Source organism: Ochotona princeps, chromosome 9 (assembly GCF_030435755.1).
Source record: "Ochotona princeps isolate mOchPri1 chromosome 9, mOchPri1.hap1, whole genome shotgun sequence".
Classification (NCBI taxonomy): domain Eukaryota; kingdom Metazoa; phylum Chordata; class Mammalia; order Lagomorpha; family Ochotonidae; genus Ochotona; species Ochotona princeps.
The window spans coordinates 38,550,278-38,577,464 of record NC_080840.1 but is presented as its reverse complement, the minus strand read 5'-3'; the positions used below and the strand labels follow the sequence as shown (position 1 = coordinate 38,577,464).

General features: G+C 42.4%; 1 protein-coding gene across 1 annotated transcript; it reads left to right on the top strand.

The window, feature by feature from the left end:
* Positions 1-23,110: 23,110 nt before the first annotated feature.
* On the top strand, positions 23,111-26,949 carry SNAI2 (snail family transcriptional repressor 2). The gene is made up of 3 exons (XM_004580604.4): positions 23,111-23,467; positions 24,258-24,800; positions 25,681-26,949. Exons 1-3 carry the CDS (start codon positions 23,389-23,391, stop codon positions 25,860-25,862), a joined length of 804 nt encoding a protein of 267 aa, XP_004580661.1. The 5' UTR covers positions 23,111-23,388; the 3' UTR covers positions 25,863-26,949.
* Positions 26,950-27,187: the final 238 nt, after the last annotated feature.

The window sequence follows — 27,187 nt, the reverse complement described above, 5'->3', positions numbered from 1 at the left end:
AATTCCTGATAGGAATGAAAACTCTACTATTCCCTACAAAGAATAATTGTCTGTTCCCTGCACTGCTTCCTCTGCTTTTATCTCTCTCTCAGTAAAAGCCCCATGCCCTTTAGAAGTTCTTTTCTCTGTTGTTGCTATTATTGTTATTATTTTCCATGATACAGTTTTCTTCAGTATAGGGAGACCCTCTCCACTTCTTCCCTTCCTGTTGCCCCCAACCCCTCACTGCATTTTTCATACTGATTCTGAGCTTAACCAGGTAATTTTTTTCTGTAAAGCATTATAAATTAGGTCCACAATTTGAGAGCATTGCAAACAAGACCCAGGCAGAGCTTTGGGAAACCAGTCAGGTGGTTTGACTTCCGGTTGTTTATTGCCCCATGGTGAGAATGTGCCCCAGGCTAACCTGCCAGGTGGGGCGTGGCAGACACCCGCAGGAGCCCTGTTGGTGCAGCACAGAGGTTCCCAGATCAATGGCTTAAAACTGGGCATCCTATGGCTAAGATCATCTCTAAGGGATGGGTATTTCAGCATCCTTTAATCACAAATGGACTCCTTGTACAAAGGATTCCCTACCGCTTACTGACAGATTGAAAACTGTGTGTCTTCAATGGTGAAGGGAGGAAGTGATTAAGCTTAGTACTATGAATGGAGCCCACAGACTTGCTTCCTCTCTGGATGCCATCCGGATAGCAAATTACTGCTGTTGTCTTCCTGCCAAAAGCAGCTCACCTGAATCATCAGATAAATCCAGATTGTGGGACATTTTACAAACATCATTTTCATCAAGAATGTCAATGCACAAAATGTCATTTTTACAAAAAATGTCAATGCACAGAAGACATGCACTTTGTTAAAATATCAGGATGGATCGAGGTGTTGTAGAGCACAGATCAATTAAAATTTTGGCACCAGATAAATCGCAAATCGACAAAGTGACTCAGAGAAATATAATCATGTAGATTGTCTTCCAAAATGAGAAATTAAAGTTAAGAGAGGAAGTACTCAAAGGCCCAGGAAGCAGAGCAAGGCAAACACAGCATGGGGTTGGGGGTGAGTTAGGTAACTGGATTCTTAGTAGAAGTGAAAATATCCAATGACTCTCTCTCTTTTCCCTTCCTTTGGCTTCCACGCAGTCTCTGCTCTCCTGCCCAGTACCCAATCCTTAACCTGGTTTTTGCTCTCATTGCAGAGCTGCATCTAATTCCACGGCATTCAATGGCATAGGGATACTGAGAACAAGCTAGTTGATTTCTCTATTTACAAACTTTTCCCCAAAGTCTAAACAGGGAGGCCCAATTGTCGTTCACTCATGTGATGTTTACCAAGCTTCTTGAACTGGAACAAGTCTTTGCCTTACCTCCTTTCGATAACAAGCATGGACCTGCCTCAGGGTTTCTGGATAGGCCATTCCTTTAGGCTGAAATATTCTTCCTCCTTTTTTTTCTTTTGAGATTTATTCATTTATTTGAAAGAGTGACAGAGAGAAAGAGAGGATTGCAATAGCCAGCAATATCTCAGGCTGAAGTCCGAAACCAAGAGCTGCATCTAGTCTCCCTTATGGGTGACAGGTGCCCAAGTAATTGGGTCATCTTCTGTAAGCATAGCAAATTTCAGAAGCACATCTAGAAAATAATCACGGACATGGTTACCACCACAATTATGCTTGAGAAATCAATCATTTTGTAAGGCACCAAAGTCCTTGGGATCTTAACTGCCTGCAGAAAACATGAGATTATTACTCTACCAGAATTTAAGAAATACCTGCTTGTAACTTTCTATGGGGAGGAAGTGGGATAGGAAAGTAATAGTCTCTGGGAGGAAAAGGCCTGGATTTCATTTCCCATGCAGAAAAGGGATATTTGGAGAAGTGAAAACAGGTCACATCCAGGTGGTCACTGTGCTCCTGGAGGAATCAGAGCAGGGCCAAGGAATAACGGAACTCCCCGAGGAGCTGTCCCACACAAGTCTATCTAGTGAAAATGCGGAATGGCCCTGAATACTCTGAATCCCTCATTATTCCTCCTTTCTAATGGGATGAATATTGTCATTTTTGCATCCCCTAGCCCTCCATTACACATCAGGTATTCTGAGGAGTAGTTCAATAGTTGTGGACCAAGATAATGTCCCTGCTGAGAGTCTTCTGGCCACTGTGCACTCAGCTGGGACCAGGACCATGATGCCTGCCAGTATGGGGTCCTATGACCAGCCTTTGAGAAATGAAGGGCAACATTTCCACCTGGAAAGGACAGGAAACTAGAGAAGAGTAATGAAAGGATAGCCCAGTTTGCCAAATCCTTTTGCTTTCTAGCCTTTATGGAAAAAAATTATGCCTTTTAGTTTCTTGTCCCTCTTTTTTTAGGTAAGGACATGTGAGAAATTCATGGTCAAAGTGGTGTGAGGAGCATCACCTTGTGTCTTTGCCAGGCCAGAAAACATCATTATGACGACAGCCTCCCTGGACTGCTCATCTCCCATCTCTCTGCCATGGAGCACAGACCCCTCACCCCTCACCTATACAGACACAGCTTCAAAACAAAGCAGGAAATAAGCCCCCTGGGTTTTAAGCTGGTCACATTTAGTCTTTCTTTAATTCAACTTTTTTTTCTCTTACTGCAACCTGGTCCAGTCTATTCTGAATGACACATTGCTCCACAGTCTCCAATACATGTGATTTGTGAATGAACAGGCTGAAGTTGCCTCTGAAAACAGACTCCACTGTAAACATCCCATGAAGATTCTTAAAAGTGGAGGACAGAAAGACAAGGCAGACAGGAGCCACTGGGGCATGTGGAAGCTGCAAGAGCTCTCTCCATCCCTGGGACTAAAAGGGCAGGTGGAGAGAACAGGGTCTGACATTCTATGGGAGCAGAAACTCAGGATGAGGGACCACCCAGGGCTTAGGCTCAGGGCAGGAAGTGTGGCCCAGTAGTGGAGGAGGAGGGGAGAAGACCACCAAGCTCGCCTTCTCTCTGTTCTCTGTCTCCTGGTTCCTATCTGGCAGGCAGGAGTCTGGGCTACACACCCTGCACAGCTAGACCTGGGAGACCCAAGAAGCAAAGGAGTGGGTCTGGGACAAGGAAGGGGGAAAAAGTGGTCCAAATGACAGCTCAAGACCATCAAGTGAATGCTCCCAAATTATCTTGAAGCAAAGATTAAATGAATTCTTTGTGTTTTTCATCTCAAGAAATATCTGTGCAGAGTGGTAACACTCCATTTTCAGAATTACTTCCAATTATAAATTAAATACAAGAGTATAATAAATTAGTTGTTATGGTACTGCGTTTCCAGCCTAATTGTAAAAGATAATTTAAGTTGCCTAGAGCACTTACTTGACTCTTTACAATAAAAATGTAATCTATGTGAGTGAGACTGACATTTTGAGATTTGGTTTTGTTTATAGCCTCTGTCTATACTCTTGAGCACAGTAGTGTTTTTTTTTCGACTTGCTACTTGTTGAATTCCTTGATTAAACAATGTTAAACCTATGAATTGGGAAGTAACCACAGGATGCCTCCAGGGTGGGTAGGGAACATGGGCAGGAAGTGAGCAGAACAGAAAGCGTCATTGTGCTCCAAAATCTGTATTGTGAAACAGATAAAATTTGTTCACCTTACATAAATAAGTTAAATTCTTAAAAAATAAAAGTATCTACATTTTGTACATAAAATTGCTCAAAATGCTAAAACAAAATATCGCTCAAATGTAAGCATTAGCAGCCAATACATTTGGAGACAACCCTACCTCCTCCAAAGCAACTCATACACGTTCGCCGGTAGACTCCACGTTGCTGCTAGGAGCTGTGTGATTGTCATTTAACCTGAAAATTGCTACATTAGCCATTAGCCAGGTGAGCTCTGTCTTTTTACTTTGGAAAGATTTTTCACTGCATGTGAAAAAAAACTGTCAGAAGTCAAAATACTAAAATGAATTGCACTGTCACACACACTCCCACAGGATGCTCATAACTGAACTCCATAGTTATGTCGTGTCTGTTTCTCCAGAATTAGAGTTCAGATGAGCAACAAAATGGCTTTGTGATTATTTTGTGAACTACTTCCACACAGTCCTAAGATGGCTTCACCTTAGTGTGTGTCAGCATTTGGATCGGAGCACCATGCCTTATTTTGTTGAAGTGGCAGAAAGGGGAACTGTGCTATCCTTCCTTTCTCTAAGAGCGACACATGAATCCCGGCAGCTCTCAATGGTCTCTGGTAGAACCCTGTGGACTCTTCCCTGCCACGTTGCTAAGAGACAAATAGCACACCAAGTCAGTAGTGGCCTTGAGTTTCCTGGGCATGACAGCAGGCCATGGGCACTGGCTGTATGTGAAACAAAGGTGGCCATGCTGTTAGCATGGAGTTCTGTTTCGATTCTCTGCTGTCCAATCTCATAGCAATGCTATCTTCGCCTGGCAAGATACAAAGAGCCATGCTGACACTGGATGCTGAGAGATTGCAGTTCCCTTCCTGCAAAATACATGTCAGGTGAACCGAGACCTTGTCATGTGCCAGAGCAGCCCCTGAGCCACAGGACAGCAGCCAGAGGAAGGGTTAAGAGTCTGAGCCACGTGAGCACTGAAGGGGAAGAGGGTGGCCGAGATAAGGCCAAGGCTGTGCAGCCCCAGGCAGCCTTGGGCATCAGACCCTGGAGGCCTGTTCCTCCAATCCATACTCACATCCCTCCATACTTGTTACAGTTACTATGGGGGGACTGTTTAAGGTATAGATTTCAGATGTTTAATAACCAGTTTGATCACCTCTCTGGTCACAGGTTACAAAGGATGACGTAAATCATGAAAACCAAAAAAGGTTCTGATGTTGGTTGGATTCAGGGCAACCAGCAGTCTGATTCTTCAAATTAAGATTTCTAGAGCTATGGAGTATTTTTAATCCTTCATATCCCATCTATTTGCATTCAGATTTTCTTGCTTTGTTTTCTGCTAAGATGTTGAAAATCCTCTGCATTCCTGTATCCTGTTTCACTTCATGATTCTGATTTTCTTCAGAAATTTAAATAAGTCAACTTCAACATCTCACCCTTTCACATCTTGTCTTCTCTCCATAGCTTTCTTGACAATACTTGGGGAAATAACATAGATTATTTTAGGAGAGTTCTTCTTTATTATAATAAATCCTACTTATTTTTTCTTGAGATTCCATTTGCATTTTTATTATTGGCCCCCTAGATTCTCCATTTTCTTTTCATTTTTGGATCATAGTCCCCTTAGTCTCTTAGCATGCTTCAAACTGTGCTTCGTTATCCTGCATGCATGGAAAGAGTATGTCTCGCAGTTTGAATCATTACAGTCTTTAGGGTTTAGAGATGTGGCTTTGGGGCCGAAATTGGGGCATGAAGGATAATGCCTCTGTGAGTGAGCCAACATTGCGTGTGGTGCCAGTCCAGTTCACAGATGTGGCATTTCTGATCCAACTGCCTGCCTGGAAAAGCAACAGAGGATGGCCCAAGTCTCTGGGTCCCTGCCATCCACATGGGACACTGAGAGGAGCTTCTGGCTCCTGGCTTTTCCCTGGCACCATGCTGGCATTTGCAGTCATCTAGAGAGTGAAGTATAGGGTGGAAGAATACTTACTTTCTCTCCATGTCTCCTTTTATTTTCTCTCCTTCTCTATAAATCGGAGTTTTAAAAACAAATCAATTTTTTAATGTGGCTTTCATCTTTAAACATGCGTGAGTCCAAAACGCAATAGAAATGCTTGGTAAAAGCTCGCAAATGTTACGTGCACCCATAAAAGGCTGTGTTGGTAATCTCGAATGATGGCTGTTTCTGAAGTCAAAATCAAGAACAACATAAGGGCAAGCCTCATATAGCAGAATGCACATCTCTACAAGCTCCCACGTTCAAGCATCAGAAGTCCTAGCCAATTTCATGAAATCAACTTTTTGAAACAATTGTTTGCAACAATCTGAAGAGTATTCAGGAAAAGCTGCTGAGCCTCAATTAGAATCACGAGGCTTATGGCATTCTGAGTTGCTTTCACCTCAGCACTGTGGCAGCATAGAGAACACCAGACCAGCCTCGAGCTGCCCACGCATCTCCACCCCAGAGCATCGCCACCATTTCACCCTGTGATACGGTTCTTTGAAAAAACCACTTTCACAGGGTGTTGTCGTCCATTGATCTGACTCACTTCCTTACTGAAAAAGTTCTGTGCCCAGGGCAATTGTTGAAAATGGGCAAATACAACTGTTTTTTTTATTATTATTAATTACATTGTATTATGTGACACAGTTTTATAGGCTCTGGGATTCCCTCAACCCCTCCCCCTACCCTCCCCCCATGGTGGATTCCTTCAGTTGCAAGTCTTTCATTGCAAACATATACCAAGCAAAGAGTCCAGCATCTAATTGTCCAGATAAATTCAATGGTTTCTTGGGGAGACCATCTCTGGTCTGAAGGTAGAGCTGGCAGAATATCATCCTGATCAACAAAAAGCCCCAACATCAATGACAATTTACAACATTATGGAATTAATGTCATGGTATTGAGCAACCAATATATTACAAGATGCAAGTTCTCAACCACATCCTGTGGCTACTTCATTGACATTTTGATTTTATTTATATATAACCAGCTTCTATACACCTTAAAATGGCTATAGGATACTATTCAGCTGTTTTACATGACAGCTGCTTGCAGCAAACAAGAGCCCAACCAAAAAATTCATAAGGGTGATCTACAGAGGACATACAAGTTTACTTTATAAAGCTGACACATTCCTGGGGGATAGAGATCACTTGCATGCACAGAAAAAGTAGGAGAGGACCCTGAGTAAGCTCTGGCTGAACTTGAGGTTCTGTGCAAGCAAGAAGTGATGGCTGAGGTGGCATTAGCAACTGCCTGAATATGTAACTAAATATGTGACTCAACACATAAACATATACACATGCACTTGCAGACAGCTGCACATATTCACACGCAGAATCCTTCAGAAAAAGAATAAAAGGTTTTCTAGGCCTAGTCATCTGAGACATTCACCCACCAATCATTAGCTAAAGACTAATGTAGCTAAGCAGAGAGTTCAGCGATCTCTCTCTCTCATTCTCTCTCTTACACACACACACACACATCAAAAAAGAAGAGTAATAACAGAACAGCAATAGTCCTAGATCGTGCAGGGACACGACTAGCTAGGTATAATTAATTGTCTCCTATGGAATACTACATCACCAATGCATTGTCCTTAAGTTACATGTTCTAGACTGTAAATCAAATCTTAATCAACTTAAAAGGGTTGAAATGATTCAAAGTGTGTCCTCCAACCACATGTGAATTTAAATTAGATTAAAATTTAAATTAGATTTCAATTAGACATAAACATCAAGTAGTTTGAAGAAACCGTTAAGTATTTAAAAATCAAATTATTTCTTAAAAACAGATGGATGAAAGGTGAAACTACAAAGTAAATCAGAAACAGTTTTGATCTGAATAAAAATAAAAATACAGCGCATCAGCATTTATGGAGCACAGCTGAAGCAGTGTTTAGCCTAATTTTCTAGAAGCTTTAGGGGCATGTATTAGGAAATAAAGATCTCAAATTCATGATCCAAGCTTTCCACTTCAGAGTTTTAGGTGAAAGACTGAATGCATTATAAGCTTAGAAGCAAATATTATTCATAAAGAGGAATGAATTACTGAAGCATGGCGTCAGATTGGTGAACCTCAAAATCATTTAAGTAAAGGGAAAAAAGTCAGATTCAATAGAGAACACAGGGCATGATTCCACCTACATGCAATATGCATGAAGGGAAAAAGTACAGAGGCAGAACAGCTCAGGATCCTGGGAATGGAGATCAGAACAAACACCTGTGGGAATCAGCCATCTTTTTTTTTTTTTTTAAGATTTATTTATTTTTATTACAGCCAGATATACAGAGAGGATGAGAGACAGAGAGGAAGATCTTCCATCCGATGATTCACTCCCCAAGTGAGTCGCAACGGGCCGGTGCGCGCCAATCCAAAGCCGGGAACCTGGAACCTCTTCCGGGTCTCCCACACGGGTGCAGGGTCCCAATGCATTGGGCCGTCCTCTCCTGCTTTCCCAGGCCACGAGCAGGGAGCTGGATGGGAAGTGGAGCTGCCGGGATTAGAACCGGCGCCCATATGGGATCCCGGGGCTTTCAAGGCGAGGACTTTAGCCGCTAGGCCACGCCACCGGGCCCAAATCAGCCATCTTACTGGGACCAGGGGTGAAGTCAAAACCAACTTATGAGGATGGTTCTAGCTCAGCAAAGTTGCCCAAAACTCATTTAATTACATACACATTCTTAATAGACATTGTGATACATAAAATATACCTCAGTAAATCTGTTAACACATGCGCTGAACATGCATGAAAAACTGGGTGAGAACCATAACCACACTACAAAACATCTCCTTCCAAAAGTATTCTCTAATGAACTGAAAATGGAGCTCTATGCCCACAAGGATTCATTTATAGCCATTCCCTTGAGCTCTTCATGATATAAGGGCAGTTTTTTTTCAAACCATTAAATAATGAAACAACTAATTTCATAAAAGGAGAAAAAAGTTATGGTATCAAATTTAAATCTACTAAAATGGTTAATTGAGAAGTTCTACTGCAATTGCTCATGCAAAATAATACCAAGGAAATCTAACTTGAAATCTTCAAATTCCCTTTCAGTTTTTCATTATGTACAAAGACTGAACACCTACAAGCATCATACACGCAAGTTGATGCTTCAAAAGATACATGGAAAGGCATGCTTCTGTCTCTCTGGCACTCCACCTCTTGGCCTCCCCAGTACCAGCTTGCTGTCTGGCTTCCCAAAGACAGACTCCAAGCACAGGTATACCGTGAGCATGGCCCCTGTACGTCTGTATTCATACTTTCTGTTCACTGCTTGGGTGGGACAGTAAAGATAGCAAAGATACGATACTTTGTATTTCTAATGTGTGTGAAGAGTTCCAGGAGAGATGAGGCCTAGCAGCAATGGAATAGGTGACCATCTGCAGCTTTGTAAGTGTGTCCAGGTTGCTTGCTATATGTCTGTTAGGATAACTTAGATTGTAAGGGAAGCTGGGACATGGGTCTTCAGAGTAACAGATGAACTTCAGGGTAATGACTCTTAGTTCCTCTTGTGATTTTGATTGACTTGATTGCTGTATGAACTTGTGATTTGCCATTTCTAGTGGGTTCTGTTATCACCAAATTTGGTTAATAGAGACTCCTTAATAAATCTTGAAAAAAAGATACATGGAAAATGGACCTGAGAATAAATTTATTTTGGTGTGGAATATTTTTTAAATCCATCTATCATATCTCATAGTGCACATTTTCCATATATGTTGCAAATGCCTTTTGAACGACCTTGCCTTGACCATGTATTAGCTGTGGTTTCTCCTCAGCTTCTCATAAGGAAGCAGTTAAAGTGTCACTGGGACTGTGTTCTCATCTGGAGAAGGACCTGGGTCCAGGCTCACACAGGCTGCTGGGAGAGCTAATATTCATGAAGCCCCTGCTGCTCCCTGTTGTCTGGAAACCAATTCAGCTCCCACGGTGGGGAGAGGTTGTTCTGGAAGCAGAGTCTTATACACTACAAAGTAGCCATGGAGTGACCACCTGTCACCTTTTCCCCTCCACACACATAGCAGACACATATTCTATTTCACCATGAATGAAACAATTTCACATTTTTCTATTTTTCAAAATGAAAAATATTTGCTTTCAACCCCTCATTTTGTAAGTCTAGAGAAGATCATGTGTCAGTCAACATGAAAGAATACCTTTAGCTTCATCCTTTAGGACTCAGTAAGAGTTGTGGAGATTTTTGTTAAAGATCTCTCTTCATCTGTGCATATTTCCTGCATAGAGAAGTAAGAACAGAGGTTAAAATGACTACAGCAGTAAAACCCCTTTCTAATTGTCAAAAAATGGCCATCTTGTCACTGCCCATCATTTCACACACACCTGGGGATCTGACTTCAGTTTTACCCAATCATTTGAATGAGGCTCTCCCCTTGAAGCCACAGGCATCCATTGGAACCTGCCACACACTGGCCTCCAGCTCTTTGGTGTCCACTCCTTTCCCATTCCTCCCTCTGCTCAGAACTACCTCCGTCCACAATTCCACTCTCCTTGATTCTGCCCCTGCGGGCTTGTGAATGGCTCTCTCCACTCAAGCCCTTCAGCTGTTCTTAGACTTATGGGCCTTCAGATTACTTAGTTGTCCAAATTTTCTCATTCATCAGGTTTTTCCTTTCTTTACTTCTCCCTTTATCTTATTCAATGGTGTGTACTCCATTATTTTGATAGCATTAGGTTCAGCTATATCAGAGAAAACAAAAATAGCTACATGCAAGTGCTTTATTTCTCCTTGAACTGGTAAAAACAAAGGCAGTTTTAAGGTAGTGAGGGATAAAAATGTCAATATAAAATTGTTTACCTAGCACAACTATTATTCAAAAAGCAGTGTTTACAGAGATGAAATGGACTTTTCCAGAAAATAATATCTGAAGATATAAATTCCTTACCAATACATCTGATTGCAAAAAATATTCACATGAAGAAAAAAAATGATGGCACATGAGAAGAAAGTAAAATACAAAGGCATATAAAATATAAGTTTATGTCATTTTTCATCTTTTTTTATTTTTTAAAAATATTTATTTATGTTTTACTTGAAGGTCAGAGTTACAGAAAGAGAGACAGAGATCTTCCATCCACTGGTTCATTCCCCAAATGGCCACAACAGCCAGAGCTGAGCAGGTCCAAAGCTAGGAGCCAGAAGCTTCTCTGTGATAATCAAACCAATGACAGAAATAGAAAGCAAATGGCAATTTGCATTTTAAATCTCAAATTACAAACCCAAAATCTTGTTCAATGCAGTCTAAACACTTAAAAAGAGGATGCATTGTCAGGGTCAATGAAAAAGCAAGACTATAGTGCGCACATGAAACATAAGGATTAGTACATATTTAAAACAATATGACATGAGAAGATAAATTTGGCCAAAGCAAATCAAAAGACAGGGTTGAAAAGGGACATTTTGATATGGTCAAGTCTTTGAACACAACAGCCCCTACAAGTGTAGCCAGCCACTCATGACAGAACTTCGTGACACAGGAAGAAAAAATGGGGTCCAAGTGAAAGCAGATAGAGGCAACACACCACCAGCAGTGAAGTCTTCAAAACTGCTATTTTTCTAATTGATAAAATTGGCAGAAATGAATAAGAACGGTTTAAACATGAACAGTATAATCGATTTGTTTGCTTGATATAATCTATTTGTAGAACATCCCAGCCTACAGTATCAGAACACAGATTCTTTCCAAAACATGTGACATATTCACAAAGAAAATACATTTCAGAGAATTGAAAACTAATCCTACCTTTTTTGAAAAATAAATAACACAAGTGAGTCTCAAGGAAAAATAGAAAGGGTTTTGAACTGAAGGACAATGAACACACAACACAGTTAATATGCTAAAATATATCAAATGCAGCTAGAACAGTGATGATAGGTAAGTTTGAAGCATGAAATGCATACATCAGGAGAAAGAGTTTTCCGAAACCATGACACATTTGTTATTTAACAAGCTAAAAAGCAGGAGTCAAGTAAACATAGAAGTGAAAGACAAAAAGGACATATTCTTTCTTGACTTACGATGAAATGACATTTGCCAGATACAAAAAAGAACAGTGCTTCTTATTACCAAGAGCTTCACATAATCACCTGTTGAAGAACACTCTTTAAAAAAAAAAAAGAAAAAGAAAAGATTTGACCGGAAAGTTCTACGATGCAAGAAATAATGGAGAACAAAATGAGAAGCTGAACAGGTGAGCAGCCCCTGGCATGACCGTCTACCACTTCAGGATCTTGACCCACCGTCTCTGCAGCAAGCTGTTCTTGAAACCAAACAATTATGCAGAAATTGGTCCAGAATCAATTGGCTGACTCTCTACCCTAACTTCCAACTCAGGATCAAGCAGAAAAAGTCACATGTGTTCTTCAAACCTATTACCTAACAAATTTATCTTCTGGTTAACCCTCCTACAGTACATCATGTCCTGAACATGGTCTTAAACTTACTGGGCATTTAATAAGTATTTGTTGAGTAAGAAATGGCCTAGAACATAAACTTTCTAAAGCTCTAAACACCCCATGTGCAGATGCCTAAATAGTTGAAGGGTAAAGAAAAGGTTAAACCTATACCTATACCTTTATCTCAGTCATGTGCTTTTTTAATACATTTTAAAAAATGTAATGCAACAAAATCTATTCTAGTAGTTTCATCAGAATGATTGGAACTCCATACGTGCTAACTGAAGACAGACAAACAGGAGTAATATCTGTTTCACAAACTAATTACATTATCAGAGGCTTTGGCAGGCATCCTTGTTATGTTTGGAAGACTTGGGTTGACCAGTAATGTGCTTATCCAAATCTAGAGATGAATCATGCCATAACATGGGTCCACTGCACTATTAAATGTTGGTGGGAGAGTGACAGGAGGTTGAAATGGCTTACCTTGGCTCATGCCACATACCCTCCCTCTAGTAAGAAGTAACATAAACCTGAGGACTAGCAGCAGTAAAAACAGAGGCAGTAATTTGTTTTTAAAAACCATGAAGTTACTTCCATCCCAACAGCTTTAATGTGCTTAAAAACAAAAAGGCACAAAATGCAACCTAAGGTCACCTTGGAATCATCCCACGCAATGGTCCATAGTTAGGCTTCTGAAATGGAACTGCTGGTGTTGTTTGTTAAATGTTGTTTGTTAAATGTGGCTTTCTAAAACATTTTTATAACAAGAGTGATGTCATTGAATGGGGTTCTGTTAAATAATTTCTAACAATCCCAACATTTAATTCAACAGTTCCTGGGCTAGCAGGTCTTGTGATAACTAAAAGTATTATAGATCAGAGCATGCTTTCCAAGCCAGATTAATTGGATTTCACTCCTGTGAAAGTACTGATGAGCTGTAAACATGGAAACCCAATGTGCAAATGATGATTTTCAACAAGATTCAGTTAACGTAACTGTGATGCGATTAGGTAAGATAAAAACTGCTAAATTGCTTAACACAGTATCCAGAACTTCATAAACTGCTCTGTGTTGGGCATCGTGTTTAGCACCTCACATGCACTGTGGCAATCCTCATAACTCCACAGGGTTAGGATTGTGATGTGGTAGCAAAGCTGCCTTCTGTAATGCCAGCATCCCAAATGGGCACTGATTTATGTTTTAGATGTTTCACTTCTGATTCAACTCCCTGCTAATGACTGAGGGGAAACAACATACACTGGTCCAAGTGCTTGGGCCCCTGCTACCATTGTGGGAGACCCCTAAGATCTGGTTCCTGGCTTTGGCTTAGATGAGCTGTGATCATCATGGCCATCTGAGGGGTGAACCAGCAGATGGAAGATTTTCTCTCTGTGTGTGTTTCTGTCCCTCTTTCTGTAACTCTTTCAAAAACAAATATATAAATACATCTTTTAAAAAGATTCAAAACAATCACAAGTGCTCTCAGTCCGCTGGTGAGTAAATCAGGATTAAATCATTACCCTGAGATTACTGGGTTAATCACATTAGGCATTACTCCAAGTTAGAACTGCAGAGCCTCAGAGTGTACCCTCATCACAGAGATCAAACACTCTATAATGTAATGAGCACTTAACTATATCATGTTATTCTTTATTTCACACTTAAAAATGCATTTGACACTCAATCTGCATCATTTTCAAGGTAAATTCTGTGTTACATAGAAAGATATAACAGTTGAACTTGTATAGGTTAAAAGCAATTTGTGCTGAAGTGATTAAAGCTAAGACATCTTGTACCTTCTGTTACATCTTTCCATGAGTAAGAGAACATGTCCCTTGAGACAGAAGCACAGTTTCAGCAAGCAACGTCTGCTATTTGCAATGATCTTCACATAACGTCTCCTATTCCACTCAGACATAGTTCTGCATGAGCACAGAAGCATAGGCATTAAATACAAAATTGGAAAAGCTGGACTGATGCCCTGAACACAATTAACTACTGAGACAGTAAGTGCTACCACTGCACAGGAGGAAAGAGGACAGAGCAAGTTGAGATCCTGAACTGCATGAAGCTTGGCAGTAGAGATCTATTCTTCCTGTTTTCTTTCAGAACGTTTGGACCAATTAGTTTCAAATACAGGTGGCATGTTGCAGGGCTAGTGCCTTGTATGAGTCACGTTTTGTTTGGATCTAACCCTCTCGGATGTTGAGAAGGCTCACCCTCTTAAGCAAGCCTCTTTCTCTTGGAAGAAAACACAGAGGAAAGTGTTGCACCTGATTGCCAATGTCCCAATTTGCTCTATAAATTTCACCAATTTCTTCTTAAAACACTAAACCTTTTTCTACTTTTGGGTATAATTCTAGAGATTCAAGAGAGCTGGAAGGATCCAGATGGTTCTCATGCCCTTACCTTTCTCCAATAATCATTTTCAACTGGTTTCACAGGATCCCAAGGCTTGCCCTTGATAGAGCATTCTGGAGAGAGAATTTGTGGGGATGTTTTGGGGAAGAAGAAAGGAGTGTATGGTAACAAAGGGGCTTGCCAGCCCAGGCCTTCTGCAGTTAGCCAGTCGGTCTTAGTGCTAGCAAGGACGACACTGACAACTTTAAGGTTATATCTTGATGTAAGTCCAGATAAGCTGGACTGCCAGCTCACCTGGTCATTGGACAATGGAAAGGTTTATATCCCAGGACAGAATGATAGAGTTCAAAGGTAACAAATGAATTCAGCATTTCTTTCCCACTATCATTCTTGCTTTAAGGAAACACTTTTGCTTATAAATATCAAATAAAAAGTTCTCTTAGGAGGGATTATGCTATTTGTGTCTGTTTTTTCTTTTTAATGACTACGGTTTAATTCAAGAAAAATGCTTGTCTGTTTTTTTTTTTAATGGCTATGGTTTAATTCACACACCAAAAAATGCTTTTTGGAAAGTTGTAGCAAATGAAATCATGTTTCTGTCTGTTCCAAATAATCTTTGAGTGTTGAATAAAATTGGCCCCAAGATTTTGCAAGCTGAGGCTCTGGAGCTCTTTTTGGGGTCTTGGTTCCCAGATTAACTGGTATAACCAGATCAACTGCTTGGTGACCACCAGCATTGGTGGAGAAGTGTCAGAGCTCATGCCTGGAAAGCTCTCCCAAACCTGATACTCTGGAAGGCCAGGCAGTGGCACACCTCTGGAAAATGGCTCCAGAATGTGCTGCAAGATCTAAACCAGAGTGTAACTCAGACATGGCTTCTCTAAGTTGTCTAGGCACCTTTTACCAACTGTTGTGATAAAGGGTTGTGATTTTAGCATCTAGGTGGATGCATTGATGACTCTGATGAGCACCCAAAAGGCAATGGGGCTAGGTGAGGGTACCTATGACCAGGAGGCTGTGTGGGGCATGGTAGTGGGCCAGATGACTGTTGTCTCCCCCATCTCTGGGTTTACTTGGGTGGGGACATCTGCCTTCCCCATCTCTGGCATCCAGGACATATGCACCAGGGATCATTGTTCTTGAAAAGCCCACAGAGCAGTTCATCATGGCCTCAGTGGATAAGGGATCCATATTCCTGCAAGACATGCAGCGCTCCCTCCACTTCCTCCCCACATCCCTGAGGGGAAGAGGGGTGAGCAGCTCCCTTAGCTCTCTGTGCTGCTTGCTCTCTGTTTCTGATTCCCTCCAGGAAACTCTACTCCCCTGCAGGGAGCCGCTGTCACTTTTACCGAAAACCAAGCATCTGAGAAGGCCTCCTTTCTGTCTGGGAAACTCAGGGTGCTGGAATGCTGTACTGCAGACCAAGTCACTTACAAACACCAAAGGTTTCCTGCTCTGAGTCCTAGTAGCTGGGAAGTCAGAGATCAAGGCATCTTCAGATTTGGTGTCTGGGAACCACTGGCTTACATATAGCCATCTCCTTGTCTGCTCTGATGGAGGGCAGAGAGCATTCTGTTGGGGTGGGGATCTCTTCTCAGAGTACTAATTCCACTCACCTCTACCACCTATTAACCTCCTCCCTAGATCCCCACTTCCAAATGTCCTACTGTGAGCAATAGGATGTCAGCATGAGAGGGGTTTGGGAGGATAGGGAGGACATATTCAATCTGCAGCATAGCAGGGCCCCTTCCCCTGAGAACCCATGTATCTTTTGGGCTCTGCCCACACTGCTGGTACATCTCTCATTAAAGCTGATGCCCTGGGCCCAGAGATACCAGTACTCTGCTGTGCTCTATTATATATGGGATGTGCTCACATGGTCCAGGTTTATTTTGTGATCCATATTTCAAAGCAACACTGTGTATACTCTAATGCCAGGATTTCAGGAAAGCCACTTTGCAGCTTCATCCGTATGCTCTAGCCTGCTCCTGCCTAGAGTCTCCTAGTGCTTGTCCAAAAGGCAAACACTGGAGTGACAGGCAGGGCTCTGGAATCAGAATCAGTACTCTTCATTGCAAACCTAGGGTTTTTTGAAGGCTCAAGTTTGGTAGGCCTGGCTCCCTGTACTCTTATTTATCCTGGATATGCCTACCCCTCCAACCCCACAAAGGAAACATCTCAATTTCCCCTTGTAAACAAATACAGACAAACTCACCCCACAAATCTTCCAAACATGTCCCCTCACATATGAACTAGCAAGAACTTGTGCTGAATGTTGGAAATAAAGTAGACATGGACCCAGTGTGATGACTCATTGGCTAAATCCTCACTTTGAATCCACTGGGATCCCATATGGGCATCAGTTCATGTCCTAGCTGCTAAATTCTTCATTCAGTTCCCTGCTTGTGTCCTGGGAAAGCAGTAGAGTTTGACCCCAAGCCTTGGAATCCCGCACCCATGTCAGAGACCAAGAATGAAGCACCTAGCTCCTGGCTTCAGATCTGCTCAGTACTGGTTGTGGCAGGTACTTGGGGAATTAACCAGCAGACAGAAGATCTTTATGTCTCTTCTTCTCTCTGTAAATCTGACTTTCCAAGAAAAATAAATAACTCTTTTAAAAAAGAAATAAAATAGACAGTAAAACCCCATTCTATTCAGAAACATTGCTTTATCACTGATAGGCTCATTTTCTCCCACACAATTCCATTTTAGATAGAGGTAACATCATCGCTTTCAGTTTTGAAAGTCCACATGGAGTAGGCGTTTGCCAAAGTGATTAGGACCCCATATCCCATGTTGAAATGTCTAGACTTAAATTTGGTTATGCTTGCAATTCTAACTTGCTGTTAACACACATAATGAGAGACATCAGGGAAAGACTCAAGTAACTTGGTCCCTGTAATCCACATTGGAGACCCAGGTTGAGTTCCTGACTCCCAATATCTGTCTTCTACCCAGCTCCAGCTATTGTGGCCATTTGAGTAGTGAGCTAGCAGAAGGGAGATTATCTGTTTACCTGTATTTCTCTTTCTTTGCTTTTCAAGTAAAATCAACACAATTTTTTTTAAGAAAATAAGAAAAAATCATGTGATACTTATGGAACTTATTCCATAATAAGCATTTTTTTTATTTTGGTGGACAAAAGACAATGAGGCCATTTACTCATGTTGTTAAAATCTGAATCCAGGAGTCACGCCCAACACCTGAAGGCAAATGACATCAAATATGCAGTGTCATAGCTGTGATCATTGCGTCATTTAGGAAGGGAAGACAAGCAAAGAGAGTAGTGAAAGGGATGATGGTCACCCAGCAACCCCAAGGGTAAACACGCTCTGGGTGGGGGAAGGTAAGAAGGCTGGCAAATTCTCAGAGGTGTTGTTGCACAAGGAGTCAGGATACATTACAACAGTTAAAACAGTCATGAAATACAAAGGATTTGAAGTTAGGGAGATTCAAATTCCCTTTCTGCTAATTCCATACTAGTAGTATAAGTTGACCAAAACAATTCATTTCCTTGAACTTGCCTTTTTTTTCCCTTTTCCAATCCTAATGGTTCAAGAATGGTTACTTTGCTGGATCTGAGGTATCCCTCAGCCACCTCAGCAAACAGAGTGTGCAGCACAACCTTTTTTTGACTCTCTCTCTTTAAAATATTCCTTGCTTCCTTTCCTTTCCTTTCCTTTGCTTTCCTTTCTTTCCTTCCTTCCTTTGTTTTTTTCTTCCTTTCCTTCCTTTCCTTGAAAGGCACATTCTACAGAGAGAGGAGGAATGACAGAGACAGGTCTTCCATCTGCTGGTTCACTCTCTAAATGGCCGCAATGACCTGAGCTAAGCCAACCAATGCCAAGATTAAGGAACTTCATTCAGGTCTCTCATATGGGTTTGGGGACCCAAGCACCTGCACCATCCTTCACTGCTTTCACCAGCCATAAGCAGTGAACTGGATCAAAAGGAAAGCAGCCAGGACGTGAGCCAGCACCCAGATGGGAAGTCGGAGCCATAGGCAGAGAATTAGCTTGTTGGACCACATCCACTGTGCCCATCATGCAGGCCCCTTCCATTCTTTTCATCTCTGGATGCTGGATTCATGCCTGATTTCCCACCTTTAAAATTTCTTTTCTTTAAAAGTATTATAATGACAAATTACATGAGGTGTTTGCTCATTTTTTGAGTAGGAGTTTCTCTTCATCTTTTTACAGTTGCATATTTTGATAACCAACATTAGTTTCCCTTCCTTTCCTGTCTTATGAAATCAGCATAAAAAGTTGTATAAATGCCATACCTATTTACGTAAACACAAAACTTCTATTTTTAATTACAAATGGACTGATAATTTTTAAAAACAATTAAATTATGTTTACGTGATATCAGGCAATTATAAAATAAGGTCAAGCAGAAGCTCTTAGCTTGATTAAATTAATACATCTTCCACTAGATGGCAGACCTTGTCAAAAAGTTAAGAATAAGTAAGCAAAGAGAAAGAAAAGAATGAGTCTTCCAAAGTTGGCCTATAGGTGTCTCTTCACAACCACATTTCCATGAGCTGGTGGAGAAAATACAAATTCAGTTTTCTAGTCTTTCTTACTCGTGTAACAGGCAAGTCATCAACACTGCCCGCCAGGTACACATCGAACAATGAAGAGACAGCTACCTTACTGTGCATGACACCAAACCATACTGCAGTCCTCCAAAGAGAAACAAGGTTATGAAGCTATAACTGGGAAAGGAATTCAGACTACAAGTGATTTGGCAGAAAAGAGATATCATTCAAATACTATTCCTAAGTTAAATAATACTTTCTGTTTAAAGTGATTTCCAGTATTTTTTGATCACACATGGCAATACTTGGGGAGCTCCCTGTGTTAGAGCTAACTGTGGACATACTCATGAGATTAGTGGTTGTTACCTTGGTGTATATGGCCTTGAGAACACACAGAAAATATCAGAAATGCCTGCGTGGCAGAGGAGCATCCTGAGGTGCTTGGTTGGTTGGTTGGTTGGTTGGTTAGTTTTGATTTTACTGATGCTGATTTTCACTTCACATTCCCTAAACACACACACACACACACACACACACACACACACACACACACACTCATGTTTGGCACCATAGATCTCATTGAGTAGCTACACATATGTACACTGAGTGTGCATGTGAGCCCCAGTCACAGCTTTAGAGAGAAAATGCTCTCATAAGAAAGCTTAGAAAACAAAGGTAGATGCCCATGTCCACCCTGGCAGTTATCCCTGTCATACTAGCAAGTATTTATAAATCCCTAAATCATTAGAAATGAGTATTAAATGTCACTTAGGAAGTTCCAGATATTAAAAGTGCACTTCTTTAACTATCAGGGCTTCATTTACTTTGTCTGAGATTGAACTACATTATGAATTAGGAAAGCAGATATAAATAAATATTTGCATATAAATACATATGCAATACAAAGCCACAAAATGATATCCTACCTTTGCCACTTTAAAGGCACCTAATGTGTCATAATATTCTCCAGAAACACTCAAGCTCTGGATATTTTCTAACTTCATATCACTTAAAGACATCACTTTAGTCATCTCCATCAAGAATGATTCGGCTGCAAACTAATGCTAAGAAGGGCAGCTGTTCATTGCAGATGGAGGGCAGAGCAAAAGACAGGAATCTGTGCCTCTGTTAAGCCACAGTTTCTTCAGACGTACCTTGATTTCATTCGTCTGGACTGTAATTTATACACACAAATACCTCAATGTGCCCAAGTCTCTGTGCAAGGTAAATCCACGCCAACTACATCCCTAAGCCTCACAAATCTAATTTATTTCTCCATTTGGCAGGGCAAGAATGTGTCTTTCACGAGAAAGACTGAATCCCAGAGAAACTTCATGGACCAAGGAGCCTTTGGGGGAAGGTCCCAGACCTTTAATTTTCAATATTTTTCACAAGTTACCTCAGTCAGTTTCTTCAGAGAACAGTGGAAATGAGAAACTGGCAGGTATGTCCCATCATGGCAATTAAGACGTAGTGTGTGTGGGGATGCACAGTCTAAGTAACCCACAGTTTCCCTGGGCAGGGCATGGGGACAGGGAAAGGGAGGGACAGCGGGGCAGGTGAGGGCAAGGGGACAAAGATCCTTACCCACAGGGGCACCAGTATGGGAGAGGTATTTTCCAGCCTCCTTAATAAAAGTCTCCAGGGTTCTTCCCTCCCTAACCCAACATTAAGCTGCCTACAGCCCATGGGACTACGTCTTCCCAATTGTCCCAGGAACAATGCCCACCTGCTACACCCTGGCTGGGCTGTGTGTGCAGAGACTTCTAGGAGAAGCAGCTTCTCATGCCAGCCTGCTTGCGTTACACTAGGTCCTCCTCCAGTCTGGGACTCCTCCTTCTGAAGCAAAATCCATTTGGGTATGTTCTGAACACCTTTTTATTTCCTGTCTTCCATTGCCGGTTCCTTCTTCCCCCCTCCCCAAAGGCAAACATTTAAAACCTGGTGTCACAGCTGGACAAAGACCGCCTCAGGGCAGCAGTGAATCTTGTGGTCTGTGGCCTTAGGCAGCTCCTCCGGCAGGAGCCTGGTGGCTTACAGAGCTTCCCCAAGAAGAGTCCTAGCTGCTGGCCTTTGGGCGTGTCCTTGACGTCCCTTCTCTAAATGCCACGGCCATGTCTGAGCAGAGCACCTGTTTAGTGTGACTCATGCTATCAGCGCGTGGACGCTCCCTCCTGACAGTGAGCAGACCTCACACAGGTATGCGAGTGACTCGTTAGCACGCGGATGTGTGTACTGACATGCCTCCTGCACAAACCCTGGCACCACTTCTCCCTGCACTGAGGGAGACCACACCACCTGCCTCCCATCCAGCGGAGGGGGTGGGGGGTCCAGGTGCTTGGAAAGAGAACCTCATGGCTGAAACCTCTAGAACACAGTTTGTGTTCTTTTAGAACATAGTGAATTATTGTTAACTTTTTAAATATAGATCTTTGGAAATATACATTTTAGCAAGTTATCTTGTGTTACAATAATTGCCAACAAATGAAGGCCAGAATTCTGTGTCACAAAGACTCAGAGTGGAAGGGCCTGAATAAAAGTGTGTTCTTGCAAACATATGATGTATCTAACTTAACTAAAGGTGCTCTTTGCAAGAGATGGCGTGGGAAGGGCAAGGTGGCCTCCTGTGTCATGCATCGGGTGTCTAAGTCTGAATAAACCCTCACACACAAAAAAGGAGCCATCTCAGACTCCTGACTCCAACTTCAACTCTAGGTACAGCCTGTGCAAGCGTCTAATGTGTATTCATATCTTCCTGTTTCCTGCCCATAAGGCTCTCTGAACATAAGGAATCGTCTAAATTCCTTTCTCTGCTTGACATTTAAAACAGTGACACTGGAATCAGAAAAAGAAGTCAGTGAAATCAACTCAGGAAACTAATGAGCCTGCCACTTGTACACACACACACACACACACACACACACAGGCAGTCTTCTCCCACCCCAAGATTAAGCAGTTATGCGGTCTCACAAGTCCTCACGTCACCATAGTTCCTTTCTTCCAAGTTTTCCCTTCAAGCACCTGTTGGTAGTCAGAACAGGGTGATCTTCATGCAGATTTGTTTTTCCCGTTTACTTGGAACAAGAAGTCAGAAGGAAAATGTGAAATGGACCGGAATGCTTGACAAGATGGTGGAAATTTTACTTTTAAGTTGGGCCAGCTTAGAGCAATTTTAGATGTAACACCATATATATATACACGTAAACAAGGTGTTCTCGCTGGTGACCAAACTACCTTCTTCACGCTTGGTGGATGTGCCCTCCTAAAGCTGCCCTTTCGTATTTTCCACCCAACACAGGAAATGGGTTGCTCCTGGCCTGGATTCTGATGGACCTATTTTGAAACAAATAGCACCAACTGAAGGCAGATGACGCATTGGAAACAATTGCCTCTATAGACTTAGCTTTCCTCGCTCATCAGAAAGCACTGGCACTTCTCAGGCGCGCTTGGGAGAATGTTCCAAGGCCCCTAAAGGCAGTCTCCCCATGGTCCCTCCCTCTGTGTCACAGCCTTTCTTTTCATCTGTGCAGCTTTCCACCTCTTGCAGGGAGGGAAGCAGCTCTGTGAGGAATTTCAAAGCTGCTCTTTCAGCCTCCAGAGCGAACAGGGTGACATGATTACTTAATTCCAAGGGGAAAGCGCCGCCTGTGGCTTGGCCGGTGGCAGCGCGCCGGGGCCGTCCGGAGCAGGAGTAAGCGGTGGGCTGGGACTGCGGACCTGGCAGGCCTCAGGAGCCCCACTACGGGCGGGCGCGCCCTGTCACCAGGGTGCTTTTGTCTTCACACTTCCACCTTCGTTTTGCAAAGGCCCAGAAGAGCGCATTGTTTGGGCCAGAGCAAAGCAACCCTCTCCAAACGCAACTTCCAAATATAGGCGCTCGTTAACCCAGGGTTCCCTGTTTGCTATCTTGCAGGCCAGCTTTTCCTTCCTCGGGCGGACATTGCGTCCCTTCGACTGCGCGCTGCCCACATCTGGACGCCAGGCTGGCTCGGGGCAGCCGTCGGCAGCGCCTCAGACCGACCCCCGGAGTCCTGGCTAAGTGGGCAGAATTGAAGCAGCGAAACTGCCTCTCTTGGAAATACTTAAAACACCTTTTCCCTTCTCTCTTCCCTGCAATCCCGAAAAAAAAAAAAAAAGCCCATTTTGAAGCAGAATAATTTAGTCTGACAACAGATTCTTCCTCTGTTCACAGCTGTCCCAGGAGGCGGAGCTGAAACCCGAGCCTCTCGACTGTGATTGGTTCCTTCTTGCAAAAGAGAAGAAAAAAAAACCCTGGCTGCCCGGCCGGGCTCAGTTCGTAAAGCAGCCGGGAGACCTCCTAGGCGCCGGCCCGTCCGCCCGCGGCACCTGAGCGCGGCCCGAGCCCCAGCGCGGCCGGCCGCGATGCTGTAGGGACCGGCTGCGTTCTCCCGCCGGACCGTTATCCGCGCCGGGCGCCCACCAGACCAGCCAGCAAGATGCCGCGCTCCTTCCTGGTCAAGAAGCATTTCAACGCCTCCAAAAAGCCAAACTACAGCGAACTGGACACACACACAGGTAAATAAATCAGGAATAATGACGAAGTGTATCTAGAATTCTAGAAATGGGCAAATATATGTTACTCTGAAATGTTGGATTACAAAAAGAGCCCAAGGCTCAGCTGTTTCCTTTGGAGACAGTGTTCCACAGGAGCGCTTACAGTCGTTGAATCACCTAGGGTAGGTTTTAATTCAAAACTTTTTAAACCCTTAACTGGCAAGGAAGACTTTATTCAAGGCTTGCAGTTTCCCTCTCTGGAGCTTGTAGGCACATGCATAATGATGTGTAGCAGAGGAGCCGCTCACCACGTCAGGGTGGGACTGCTTTTTTGTCTGGTTTTTTTGTTTTTCCTCCCCTGATTGGGGTTCCTTTCCTATAGAAGGTAACTTCACTTTCCCCTGTCTTTGTACTGGGCGGCCAGGAGCCTCGTGCCTTCAGTGGGAACCCGTTTTTCTCTCCGTGGTTTGGGAAGGAGATCTGTGTGCTTCCCCCCACTGGATGGGGAGGGAGGAAGGCATTGGCTGAGCTGCACTCCCCAGCACTGAGTGTGGGCAAGCAAGGGCCAGCTGTCAGTGTGTGTGTGTGTGTGTGTGTGTGTGTGTGTGTGTGTGTGTGTTCATTGAGCACAACAATCCTGTAGCTGCCAGGGTGGAAGTGAAAGGTTTTCCCCTTGTGCCTGTCCTCCTAAATGAGTCTCCTTCTTAACCCAGTGCCTCTGTGTTGTCGGATCTTTTCTGCTCATGGGCAGGTGCATGTTTTATTTATTTTTTACCTTAATCTTCTCTCCCTTTCCTTTTCTTTCCCCCAGTGATCATCGCCCCGTATCTCTACGAGAATTACCCCATGCCTGTCATTCCACAACCAGAGATCCTCAGCTCCGGAGCTTACAGCCCCATTACCTTGTGGACTACAGCGGCACCATTCCACTCCCCTCTGTCCGGTGGCCTCTCTCTCTCCGGATACCCCTCCTCCTTGGGGCGCATGAGTCCCCCTCCTCCATCTGACACCTCCTCCAAGGACCACAGTGGCTCAGAAAGCCCCATTAGCGACGAAGAGGAAAGACTGCAATCCAAACTTTCAGATCCCCATGCCATTGAAGCTGAGAAGTTTCAGTGCAATTTATGCAATAAGACTTATTCGACTTTTTCTGGGCTGGCCAAACACAAGCAGCTGCATTGCGATGCCCAGTCTAGGAAATCGTTCAGCTGCAAATACTGTGACAAGGAGTATGTGAGCCTGGGCGCCCTGAAGATGCACATTCGGACCCACACACTACCTTGTGTCTGCAAGATCTGCGGGAAGGCGTTTTCCAGACCCTGGTTACTGCAAGGACACATCAGAACTCACACTGGTAAGAGAAAACAGCCCAAACAGGAAGAGTGCTGTCTAAGAGGACTCCAGCCCTGAGTGGGCTGTCTGGTCGGTCGCCCTGAAGTAGGGCCATGATGGTGCTTTGAATGATGGGTGGTCTTTGATGGGCACTTCCTGACTGCTCCCAATGCTGTTAGAGCACAGAGTTCTTTCTTGCTAGCAACCTCTGCTCCAGAGACTGCAAACAGCATTTAGACTTTGGAAAGCAGACTCAGGTGGTTGGTCTCAAAGATCAGTTAGAATATCAGGCAAGGTGTGCTTGAATGTGTGCTCTGTGAAACTGCCCCCAGTAATCAGCAAATAACAAATGCCGCTATCCTGATCAATGGATTTGGTAAATAGAAGAAGGGGTTTTCTTTTAGCTATATTCTTGCCCTGATAGCTACCATGCCACGGTGAGTTGCTTAGATTGGAATGAATTTGCTCTGTTTTTTTGTTTTGAGTTTCTTGCTACTGACATTTTGATTCTGAGCATAGAATCTGTGTGGAAGCATGGTTTTAGACTGCCTTAGTCATAATGCAAAAGAAGGAAAAGGGGGAAATATAGGGAAATGTTGAGAGATATTCAACATTAACTGCACCTGCTATAGCAGAAAGCTTTGATATGTGAAAGTCCAACAACTACAGGAATTATTTCGGTGTGACTGGCAACAGTAGTGGTATTCTGGGTAGGTTTTTATGGAATGCAATATTCAAATTTATCTTCAAAGGCTCAATATTAAAATAATTATTGCAGGAATTTGAATCAGGTTTTGCCTCTTCCCATCTTTTGATGAAATGGGTAAACTATTCACTGCTGTTATCTGACGTTATATTCCGCTAAAACACATTCTGTCTCTCTTTTTCGCCTCCACCCACAGGGGAGAAGCCCTTTTCTTGCCCTCACTGCAACAGAGCATTTGCGGACAGATCCAACCTGAGGGCTCATCTGCAGACCCATTCTGATGTCAAGAAATACCAGTGCAAAAACTGCTCCAAAACCTTCTCCAGAATGTCTCTCCTGCACAAACATGAGGAATCTGGCTGCTGCGTAGCACACTGAGTGACGCAATCTATGTTTACTCGAACAGAATGCATTTCTTCACTCCGACGCCAAATGACAAATAAAAGTCCAAAGGCATTTTCTCTTCTGCTTACCGACCAAATAATATGTATAGACACACACACGTGCATGCATGCACACTTGTATGCGTGCATGCCTGCACACACCCACACACACACACACGAAGCTGAAAAAGCATGGAATCCATGTGTTTAAAGTTAATCCTTTCCATGTGAAGTTCAAGATTACTATATATTTACTGACAGCTAGATTGAAAGAATAAAAGACAAGGACCTTTCTCTTCAAAGATGAAGCAAAAAGCACATTTTGCATCTTTTTCCTTACCAAGAAAGAATGCAGATTTACAATGCTGCCAAATCATTTCAACAGAAAGAACAGTATTGCTTTGTGATAGAATTTGTAATAGAATTTCCTATAGGAAGAGACTGCCAGACGCTATCTCAGGTGCCTTAAAAGTATTCCACGTTTACTTCCATACGTGTCTGATGTCTGGTTGCCATTGTTGAACTAAAACCCTCTACCCTTTTTTTAAATGACCTTTAATGCTTTAAAATGTATTTTTAAGAGAGAGGAAAAAAGGACAAGAACAAAACACATGAGAATGTATTAAAAATATTTTGTTTTGTTTTGTTTTGTTTTTGCCAACAAATAGTATGTGCCTTGGGAGAGGAGAGAAGGACCAGCTTTGAACATTCCTGGTGCATGCTCCATGTCTTACTTTTTGAAAGAATTTTAATGGTTTTTCTAAAATTAAGTAAAGATGGGAATAAGTGCAAGAGAGGATACTTAGAAATCCAATAATGTACTTAAACTATTTTAAATGCATACAAGAAATGCAATAATACAACACTCTTCCAAGTGCCTTTTTAATTAATTGTATAGTTGATGAGTCAATGTAAATTTGTGTTTATTTTTATATGATTGAATGAGTTTTGTATGAAAGTTGAGATGTTGTTTAGGGCAATGCCGTTGAACAATCTGAAGACTTGTGAAATCAATGTTTCTTTTTAAGAAAAAAAAACCATTTTCAAGGTTCTTTTTTACAATAAACATTTTTGATTTAAAATATATGAATTTCAACATTTACTTGTCTTGTGATTAGTGACACACTGTCTTACCAATCATTGTTACTTTTGTTAATAAGAGAAATGGGAATAGTGTTTATTATGCATATCACATGTTATGCGTTTGACTATAACAAAATGTTAGCTTCATATATTTTTTAATATTAAGATAATGCTATGACATTCACAAAAGGCAACATTCCCAGTTTGCAACCATTTCCTTTTCTAAAAAAGGACACT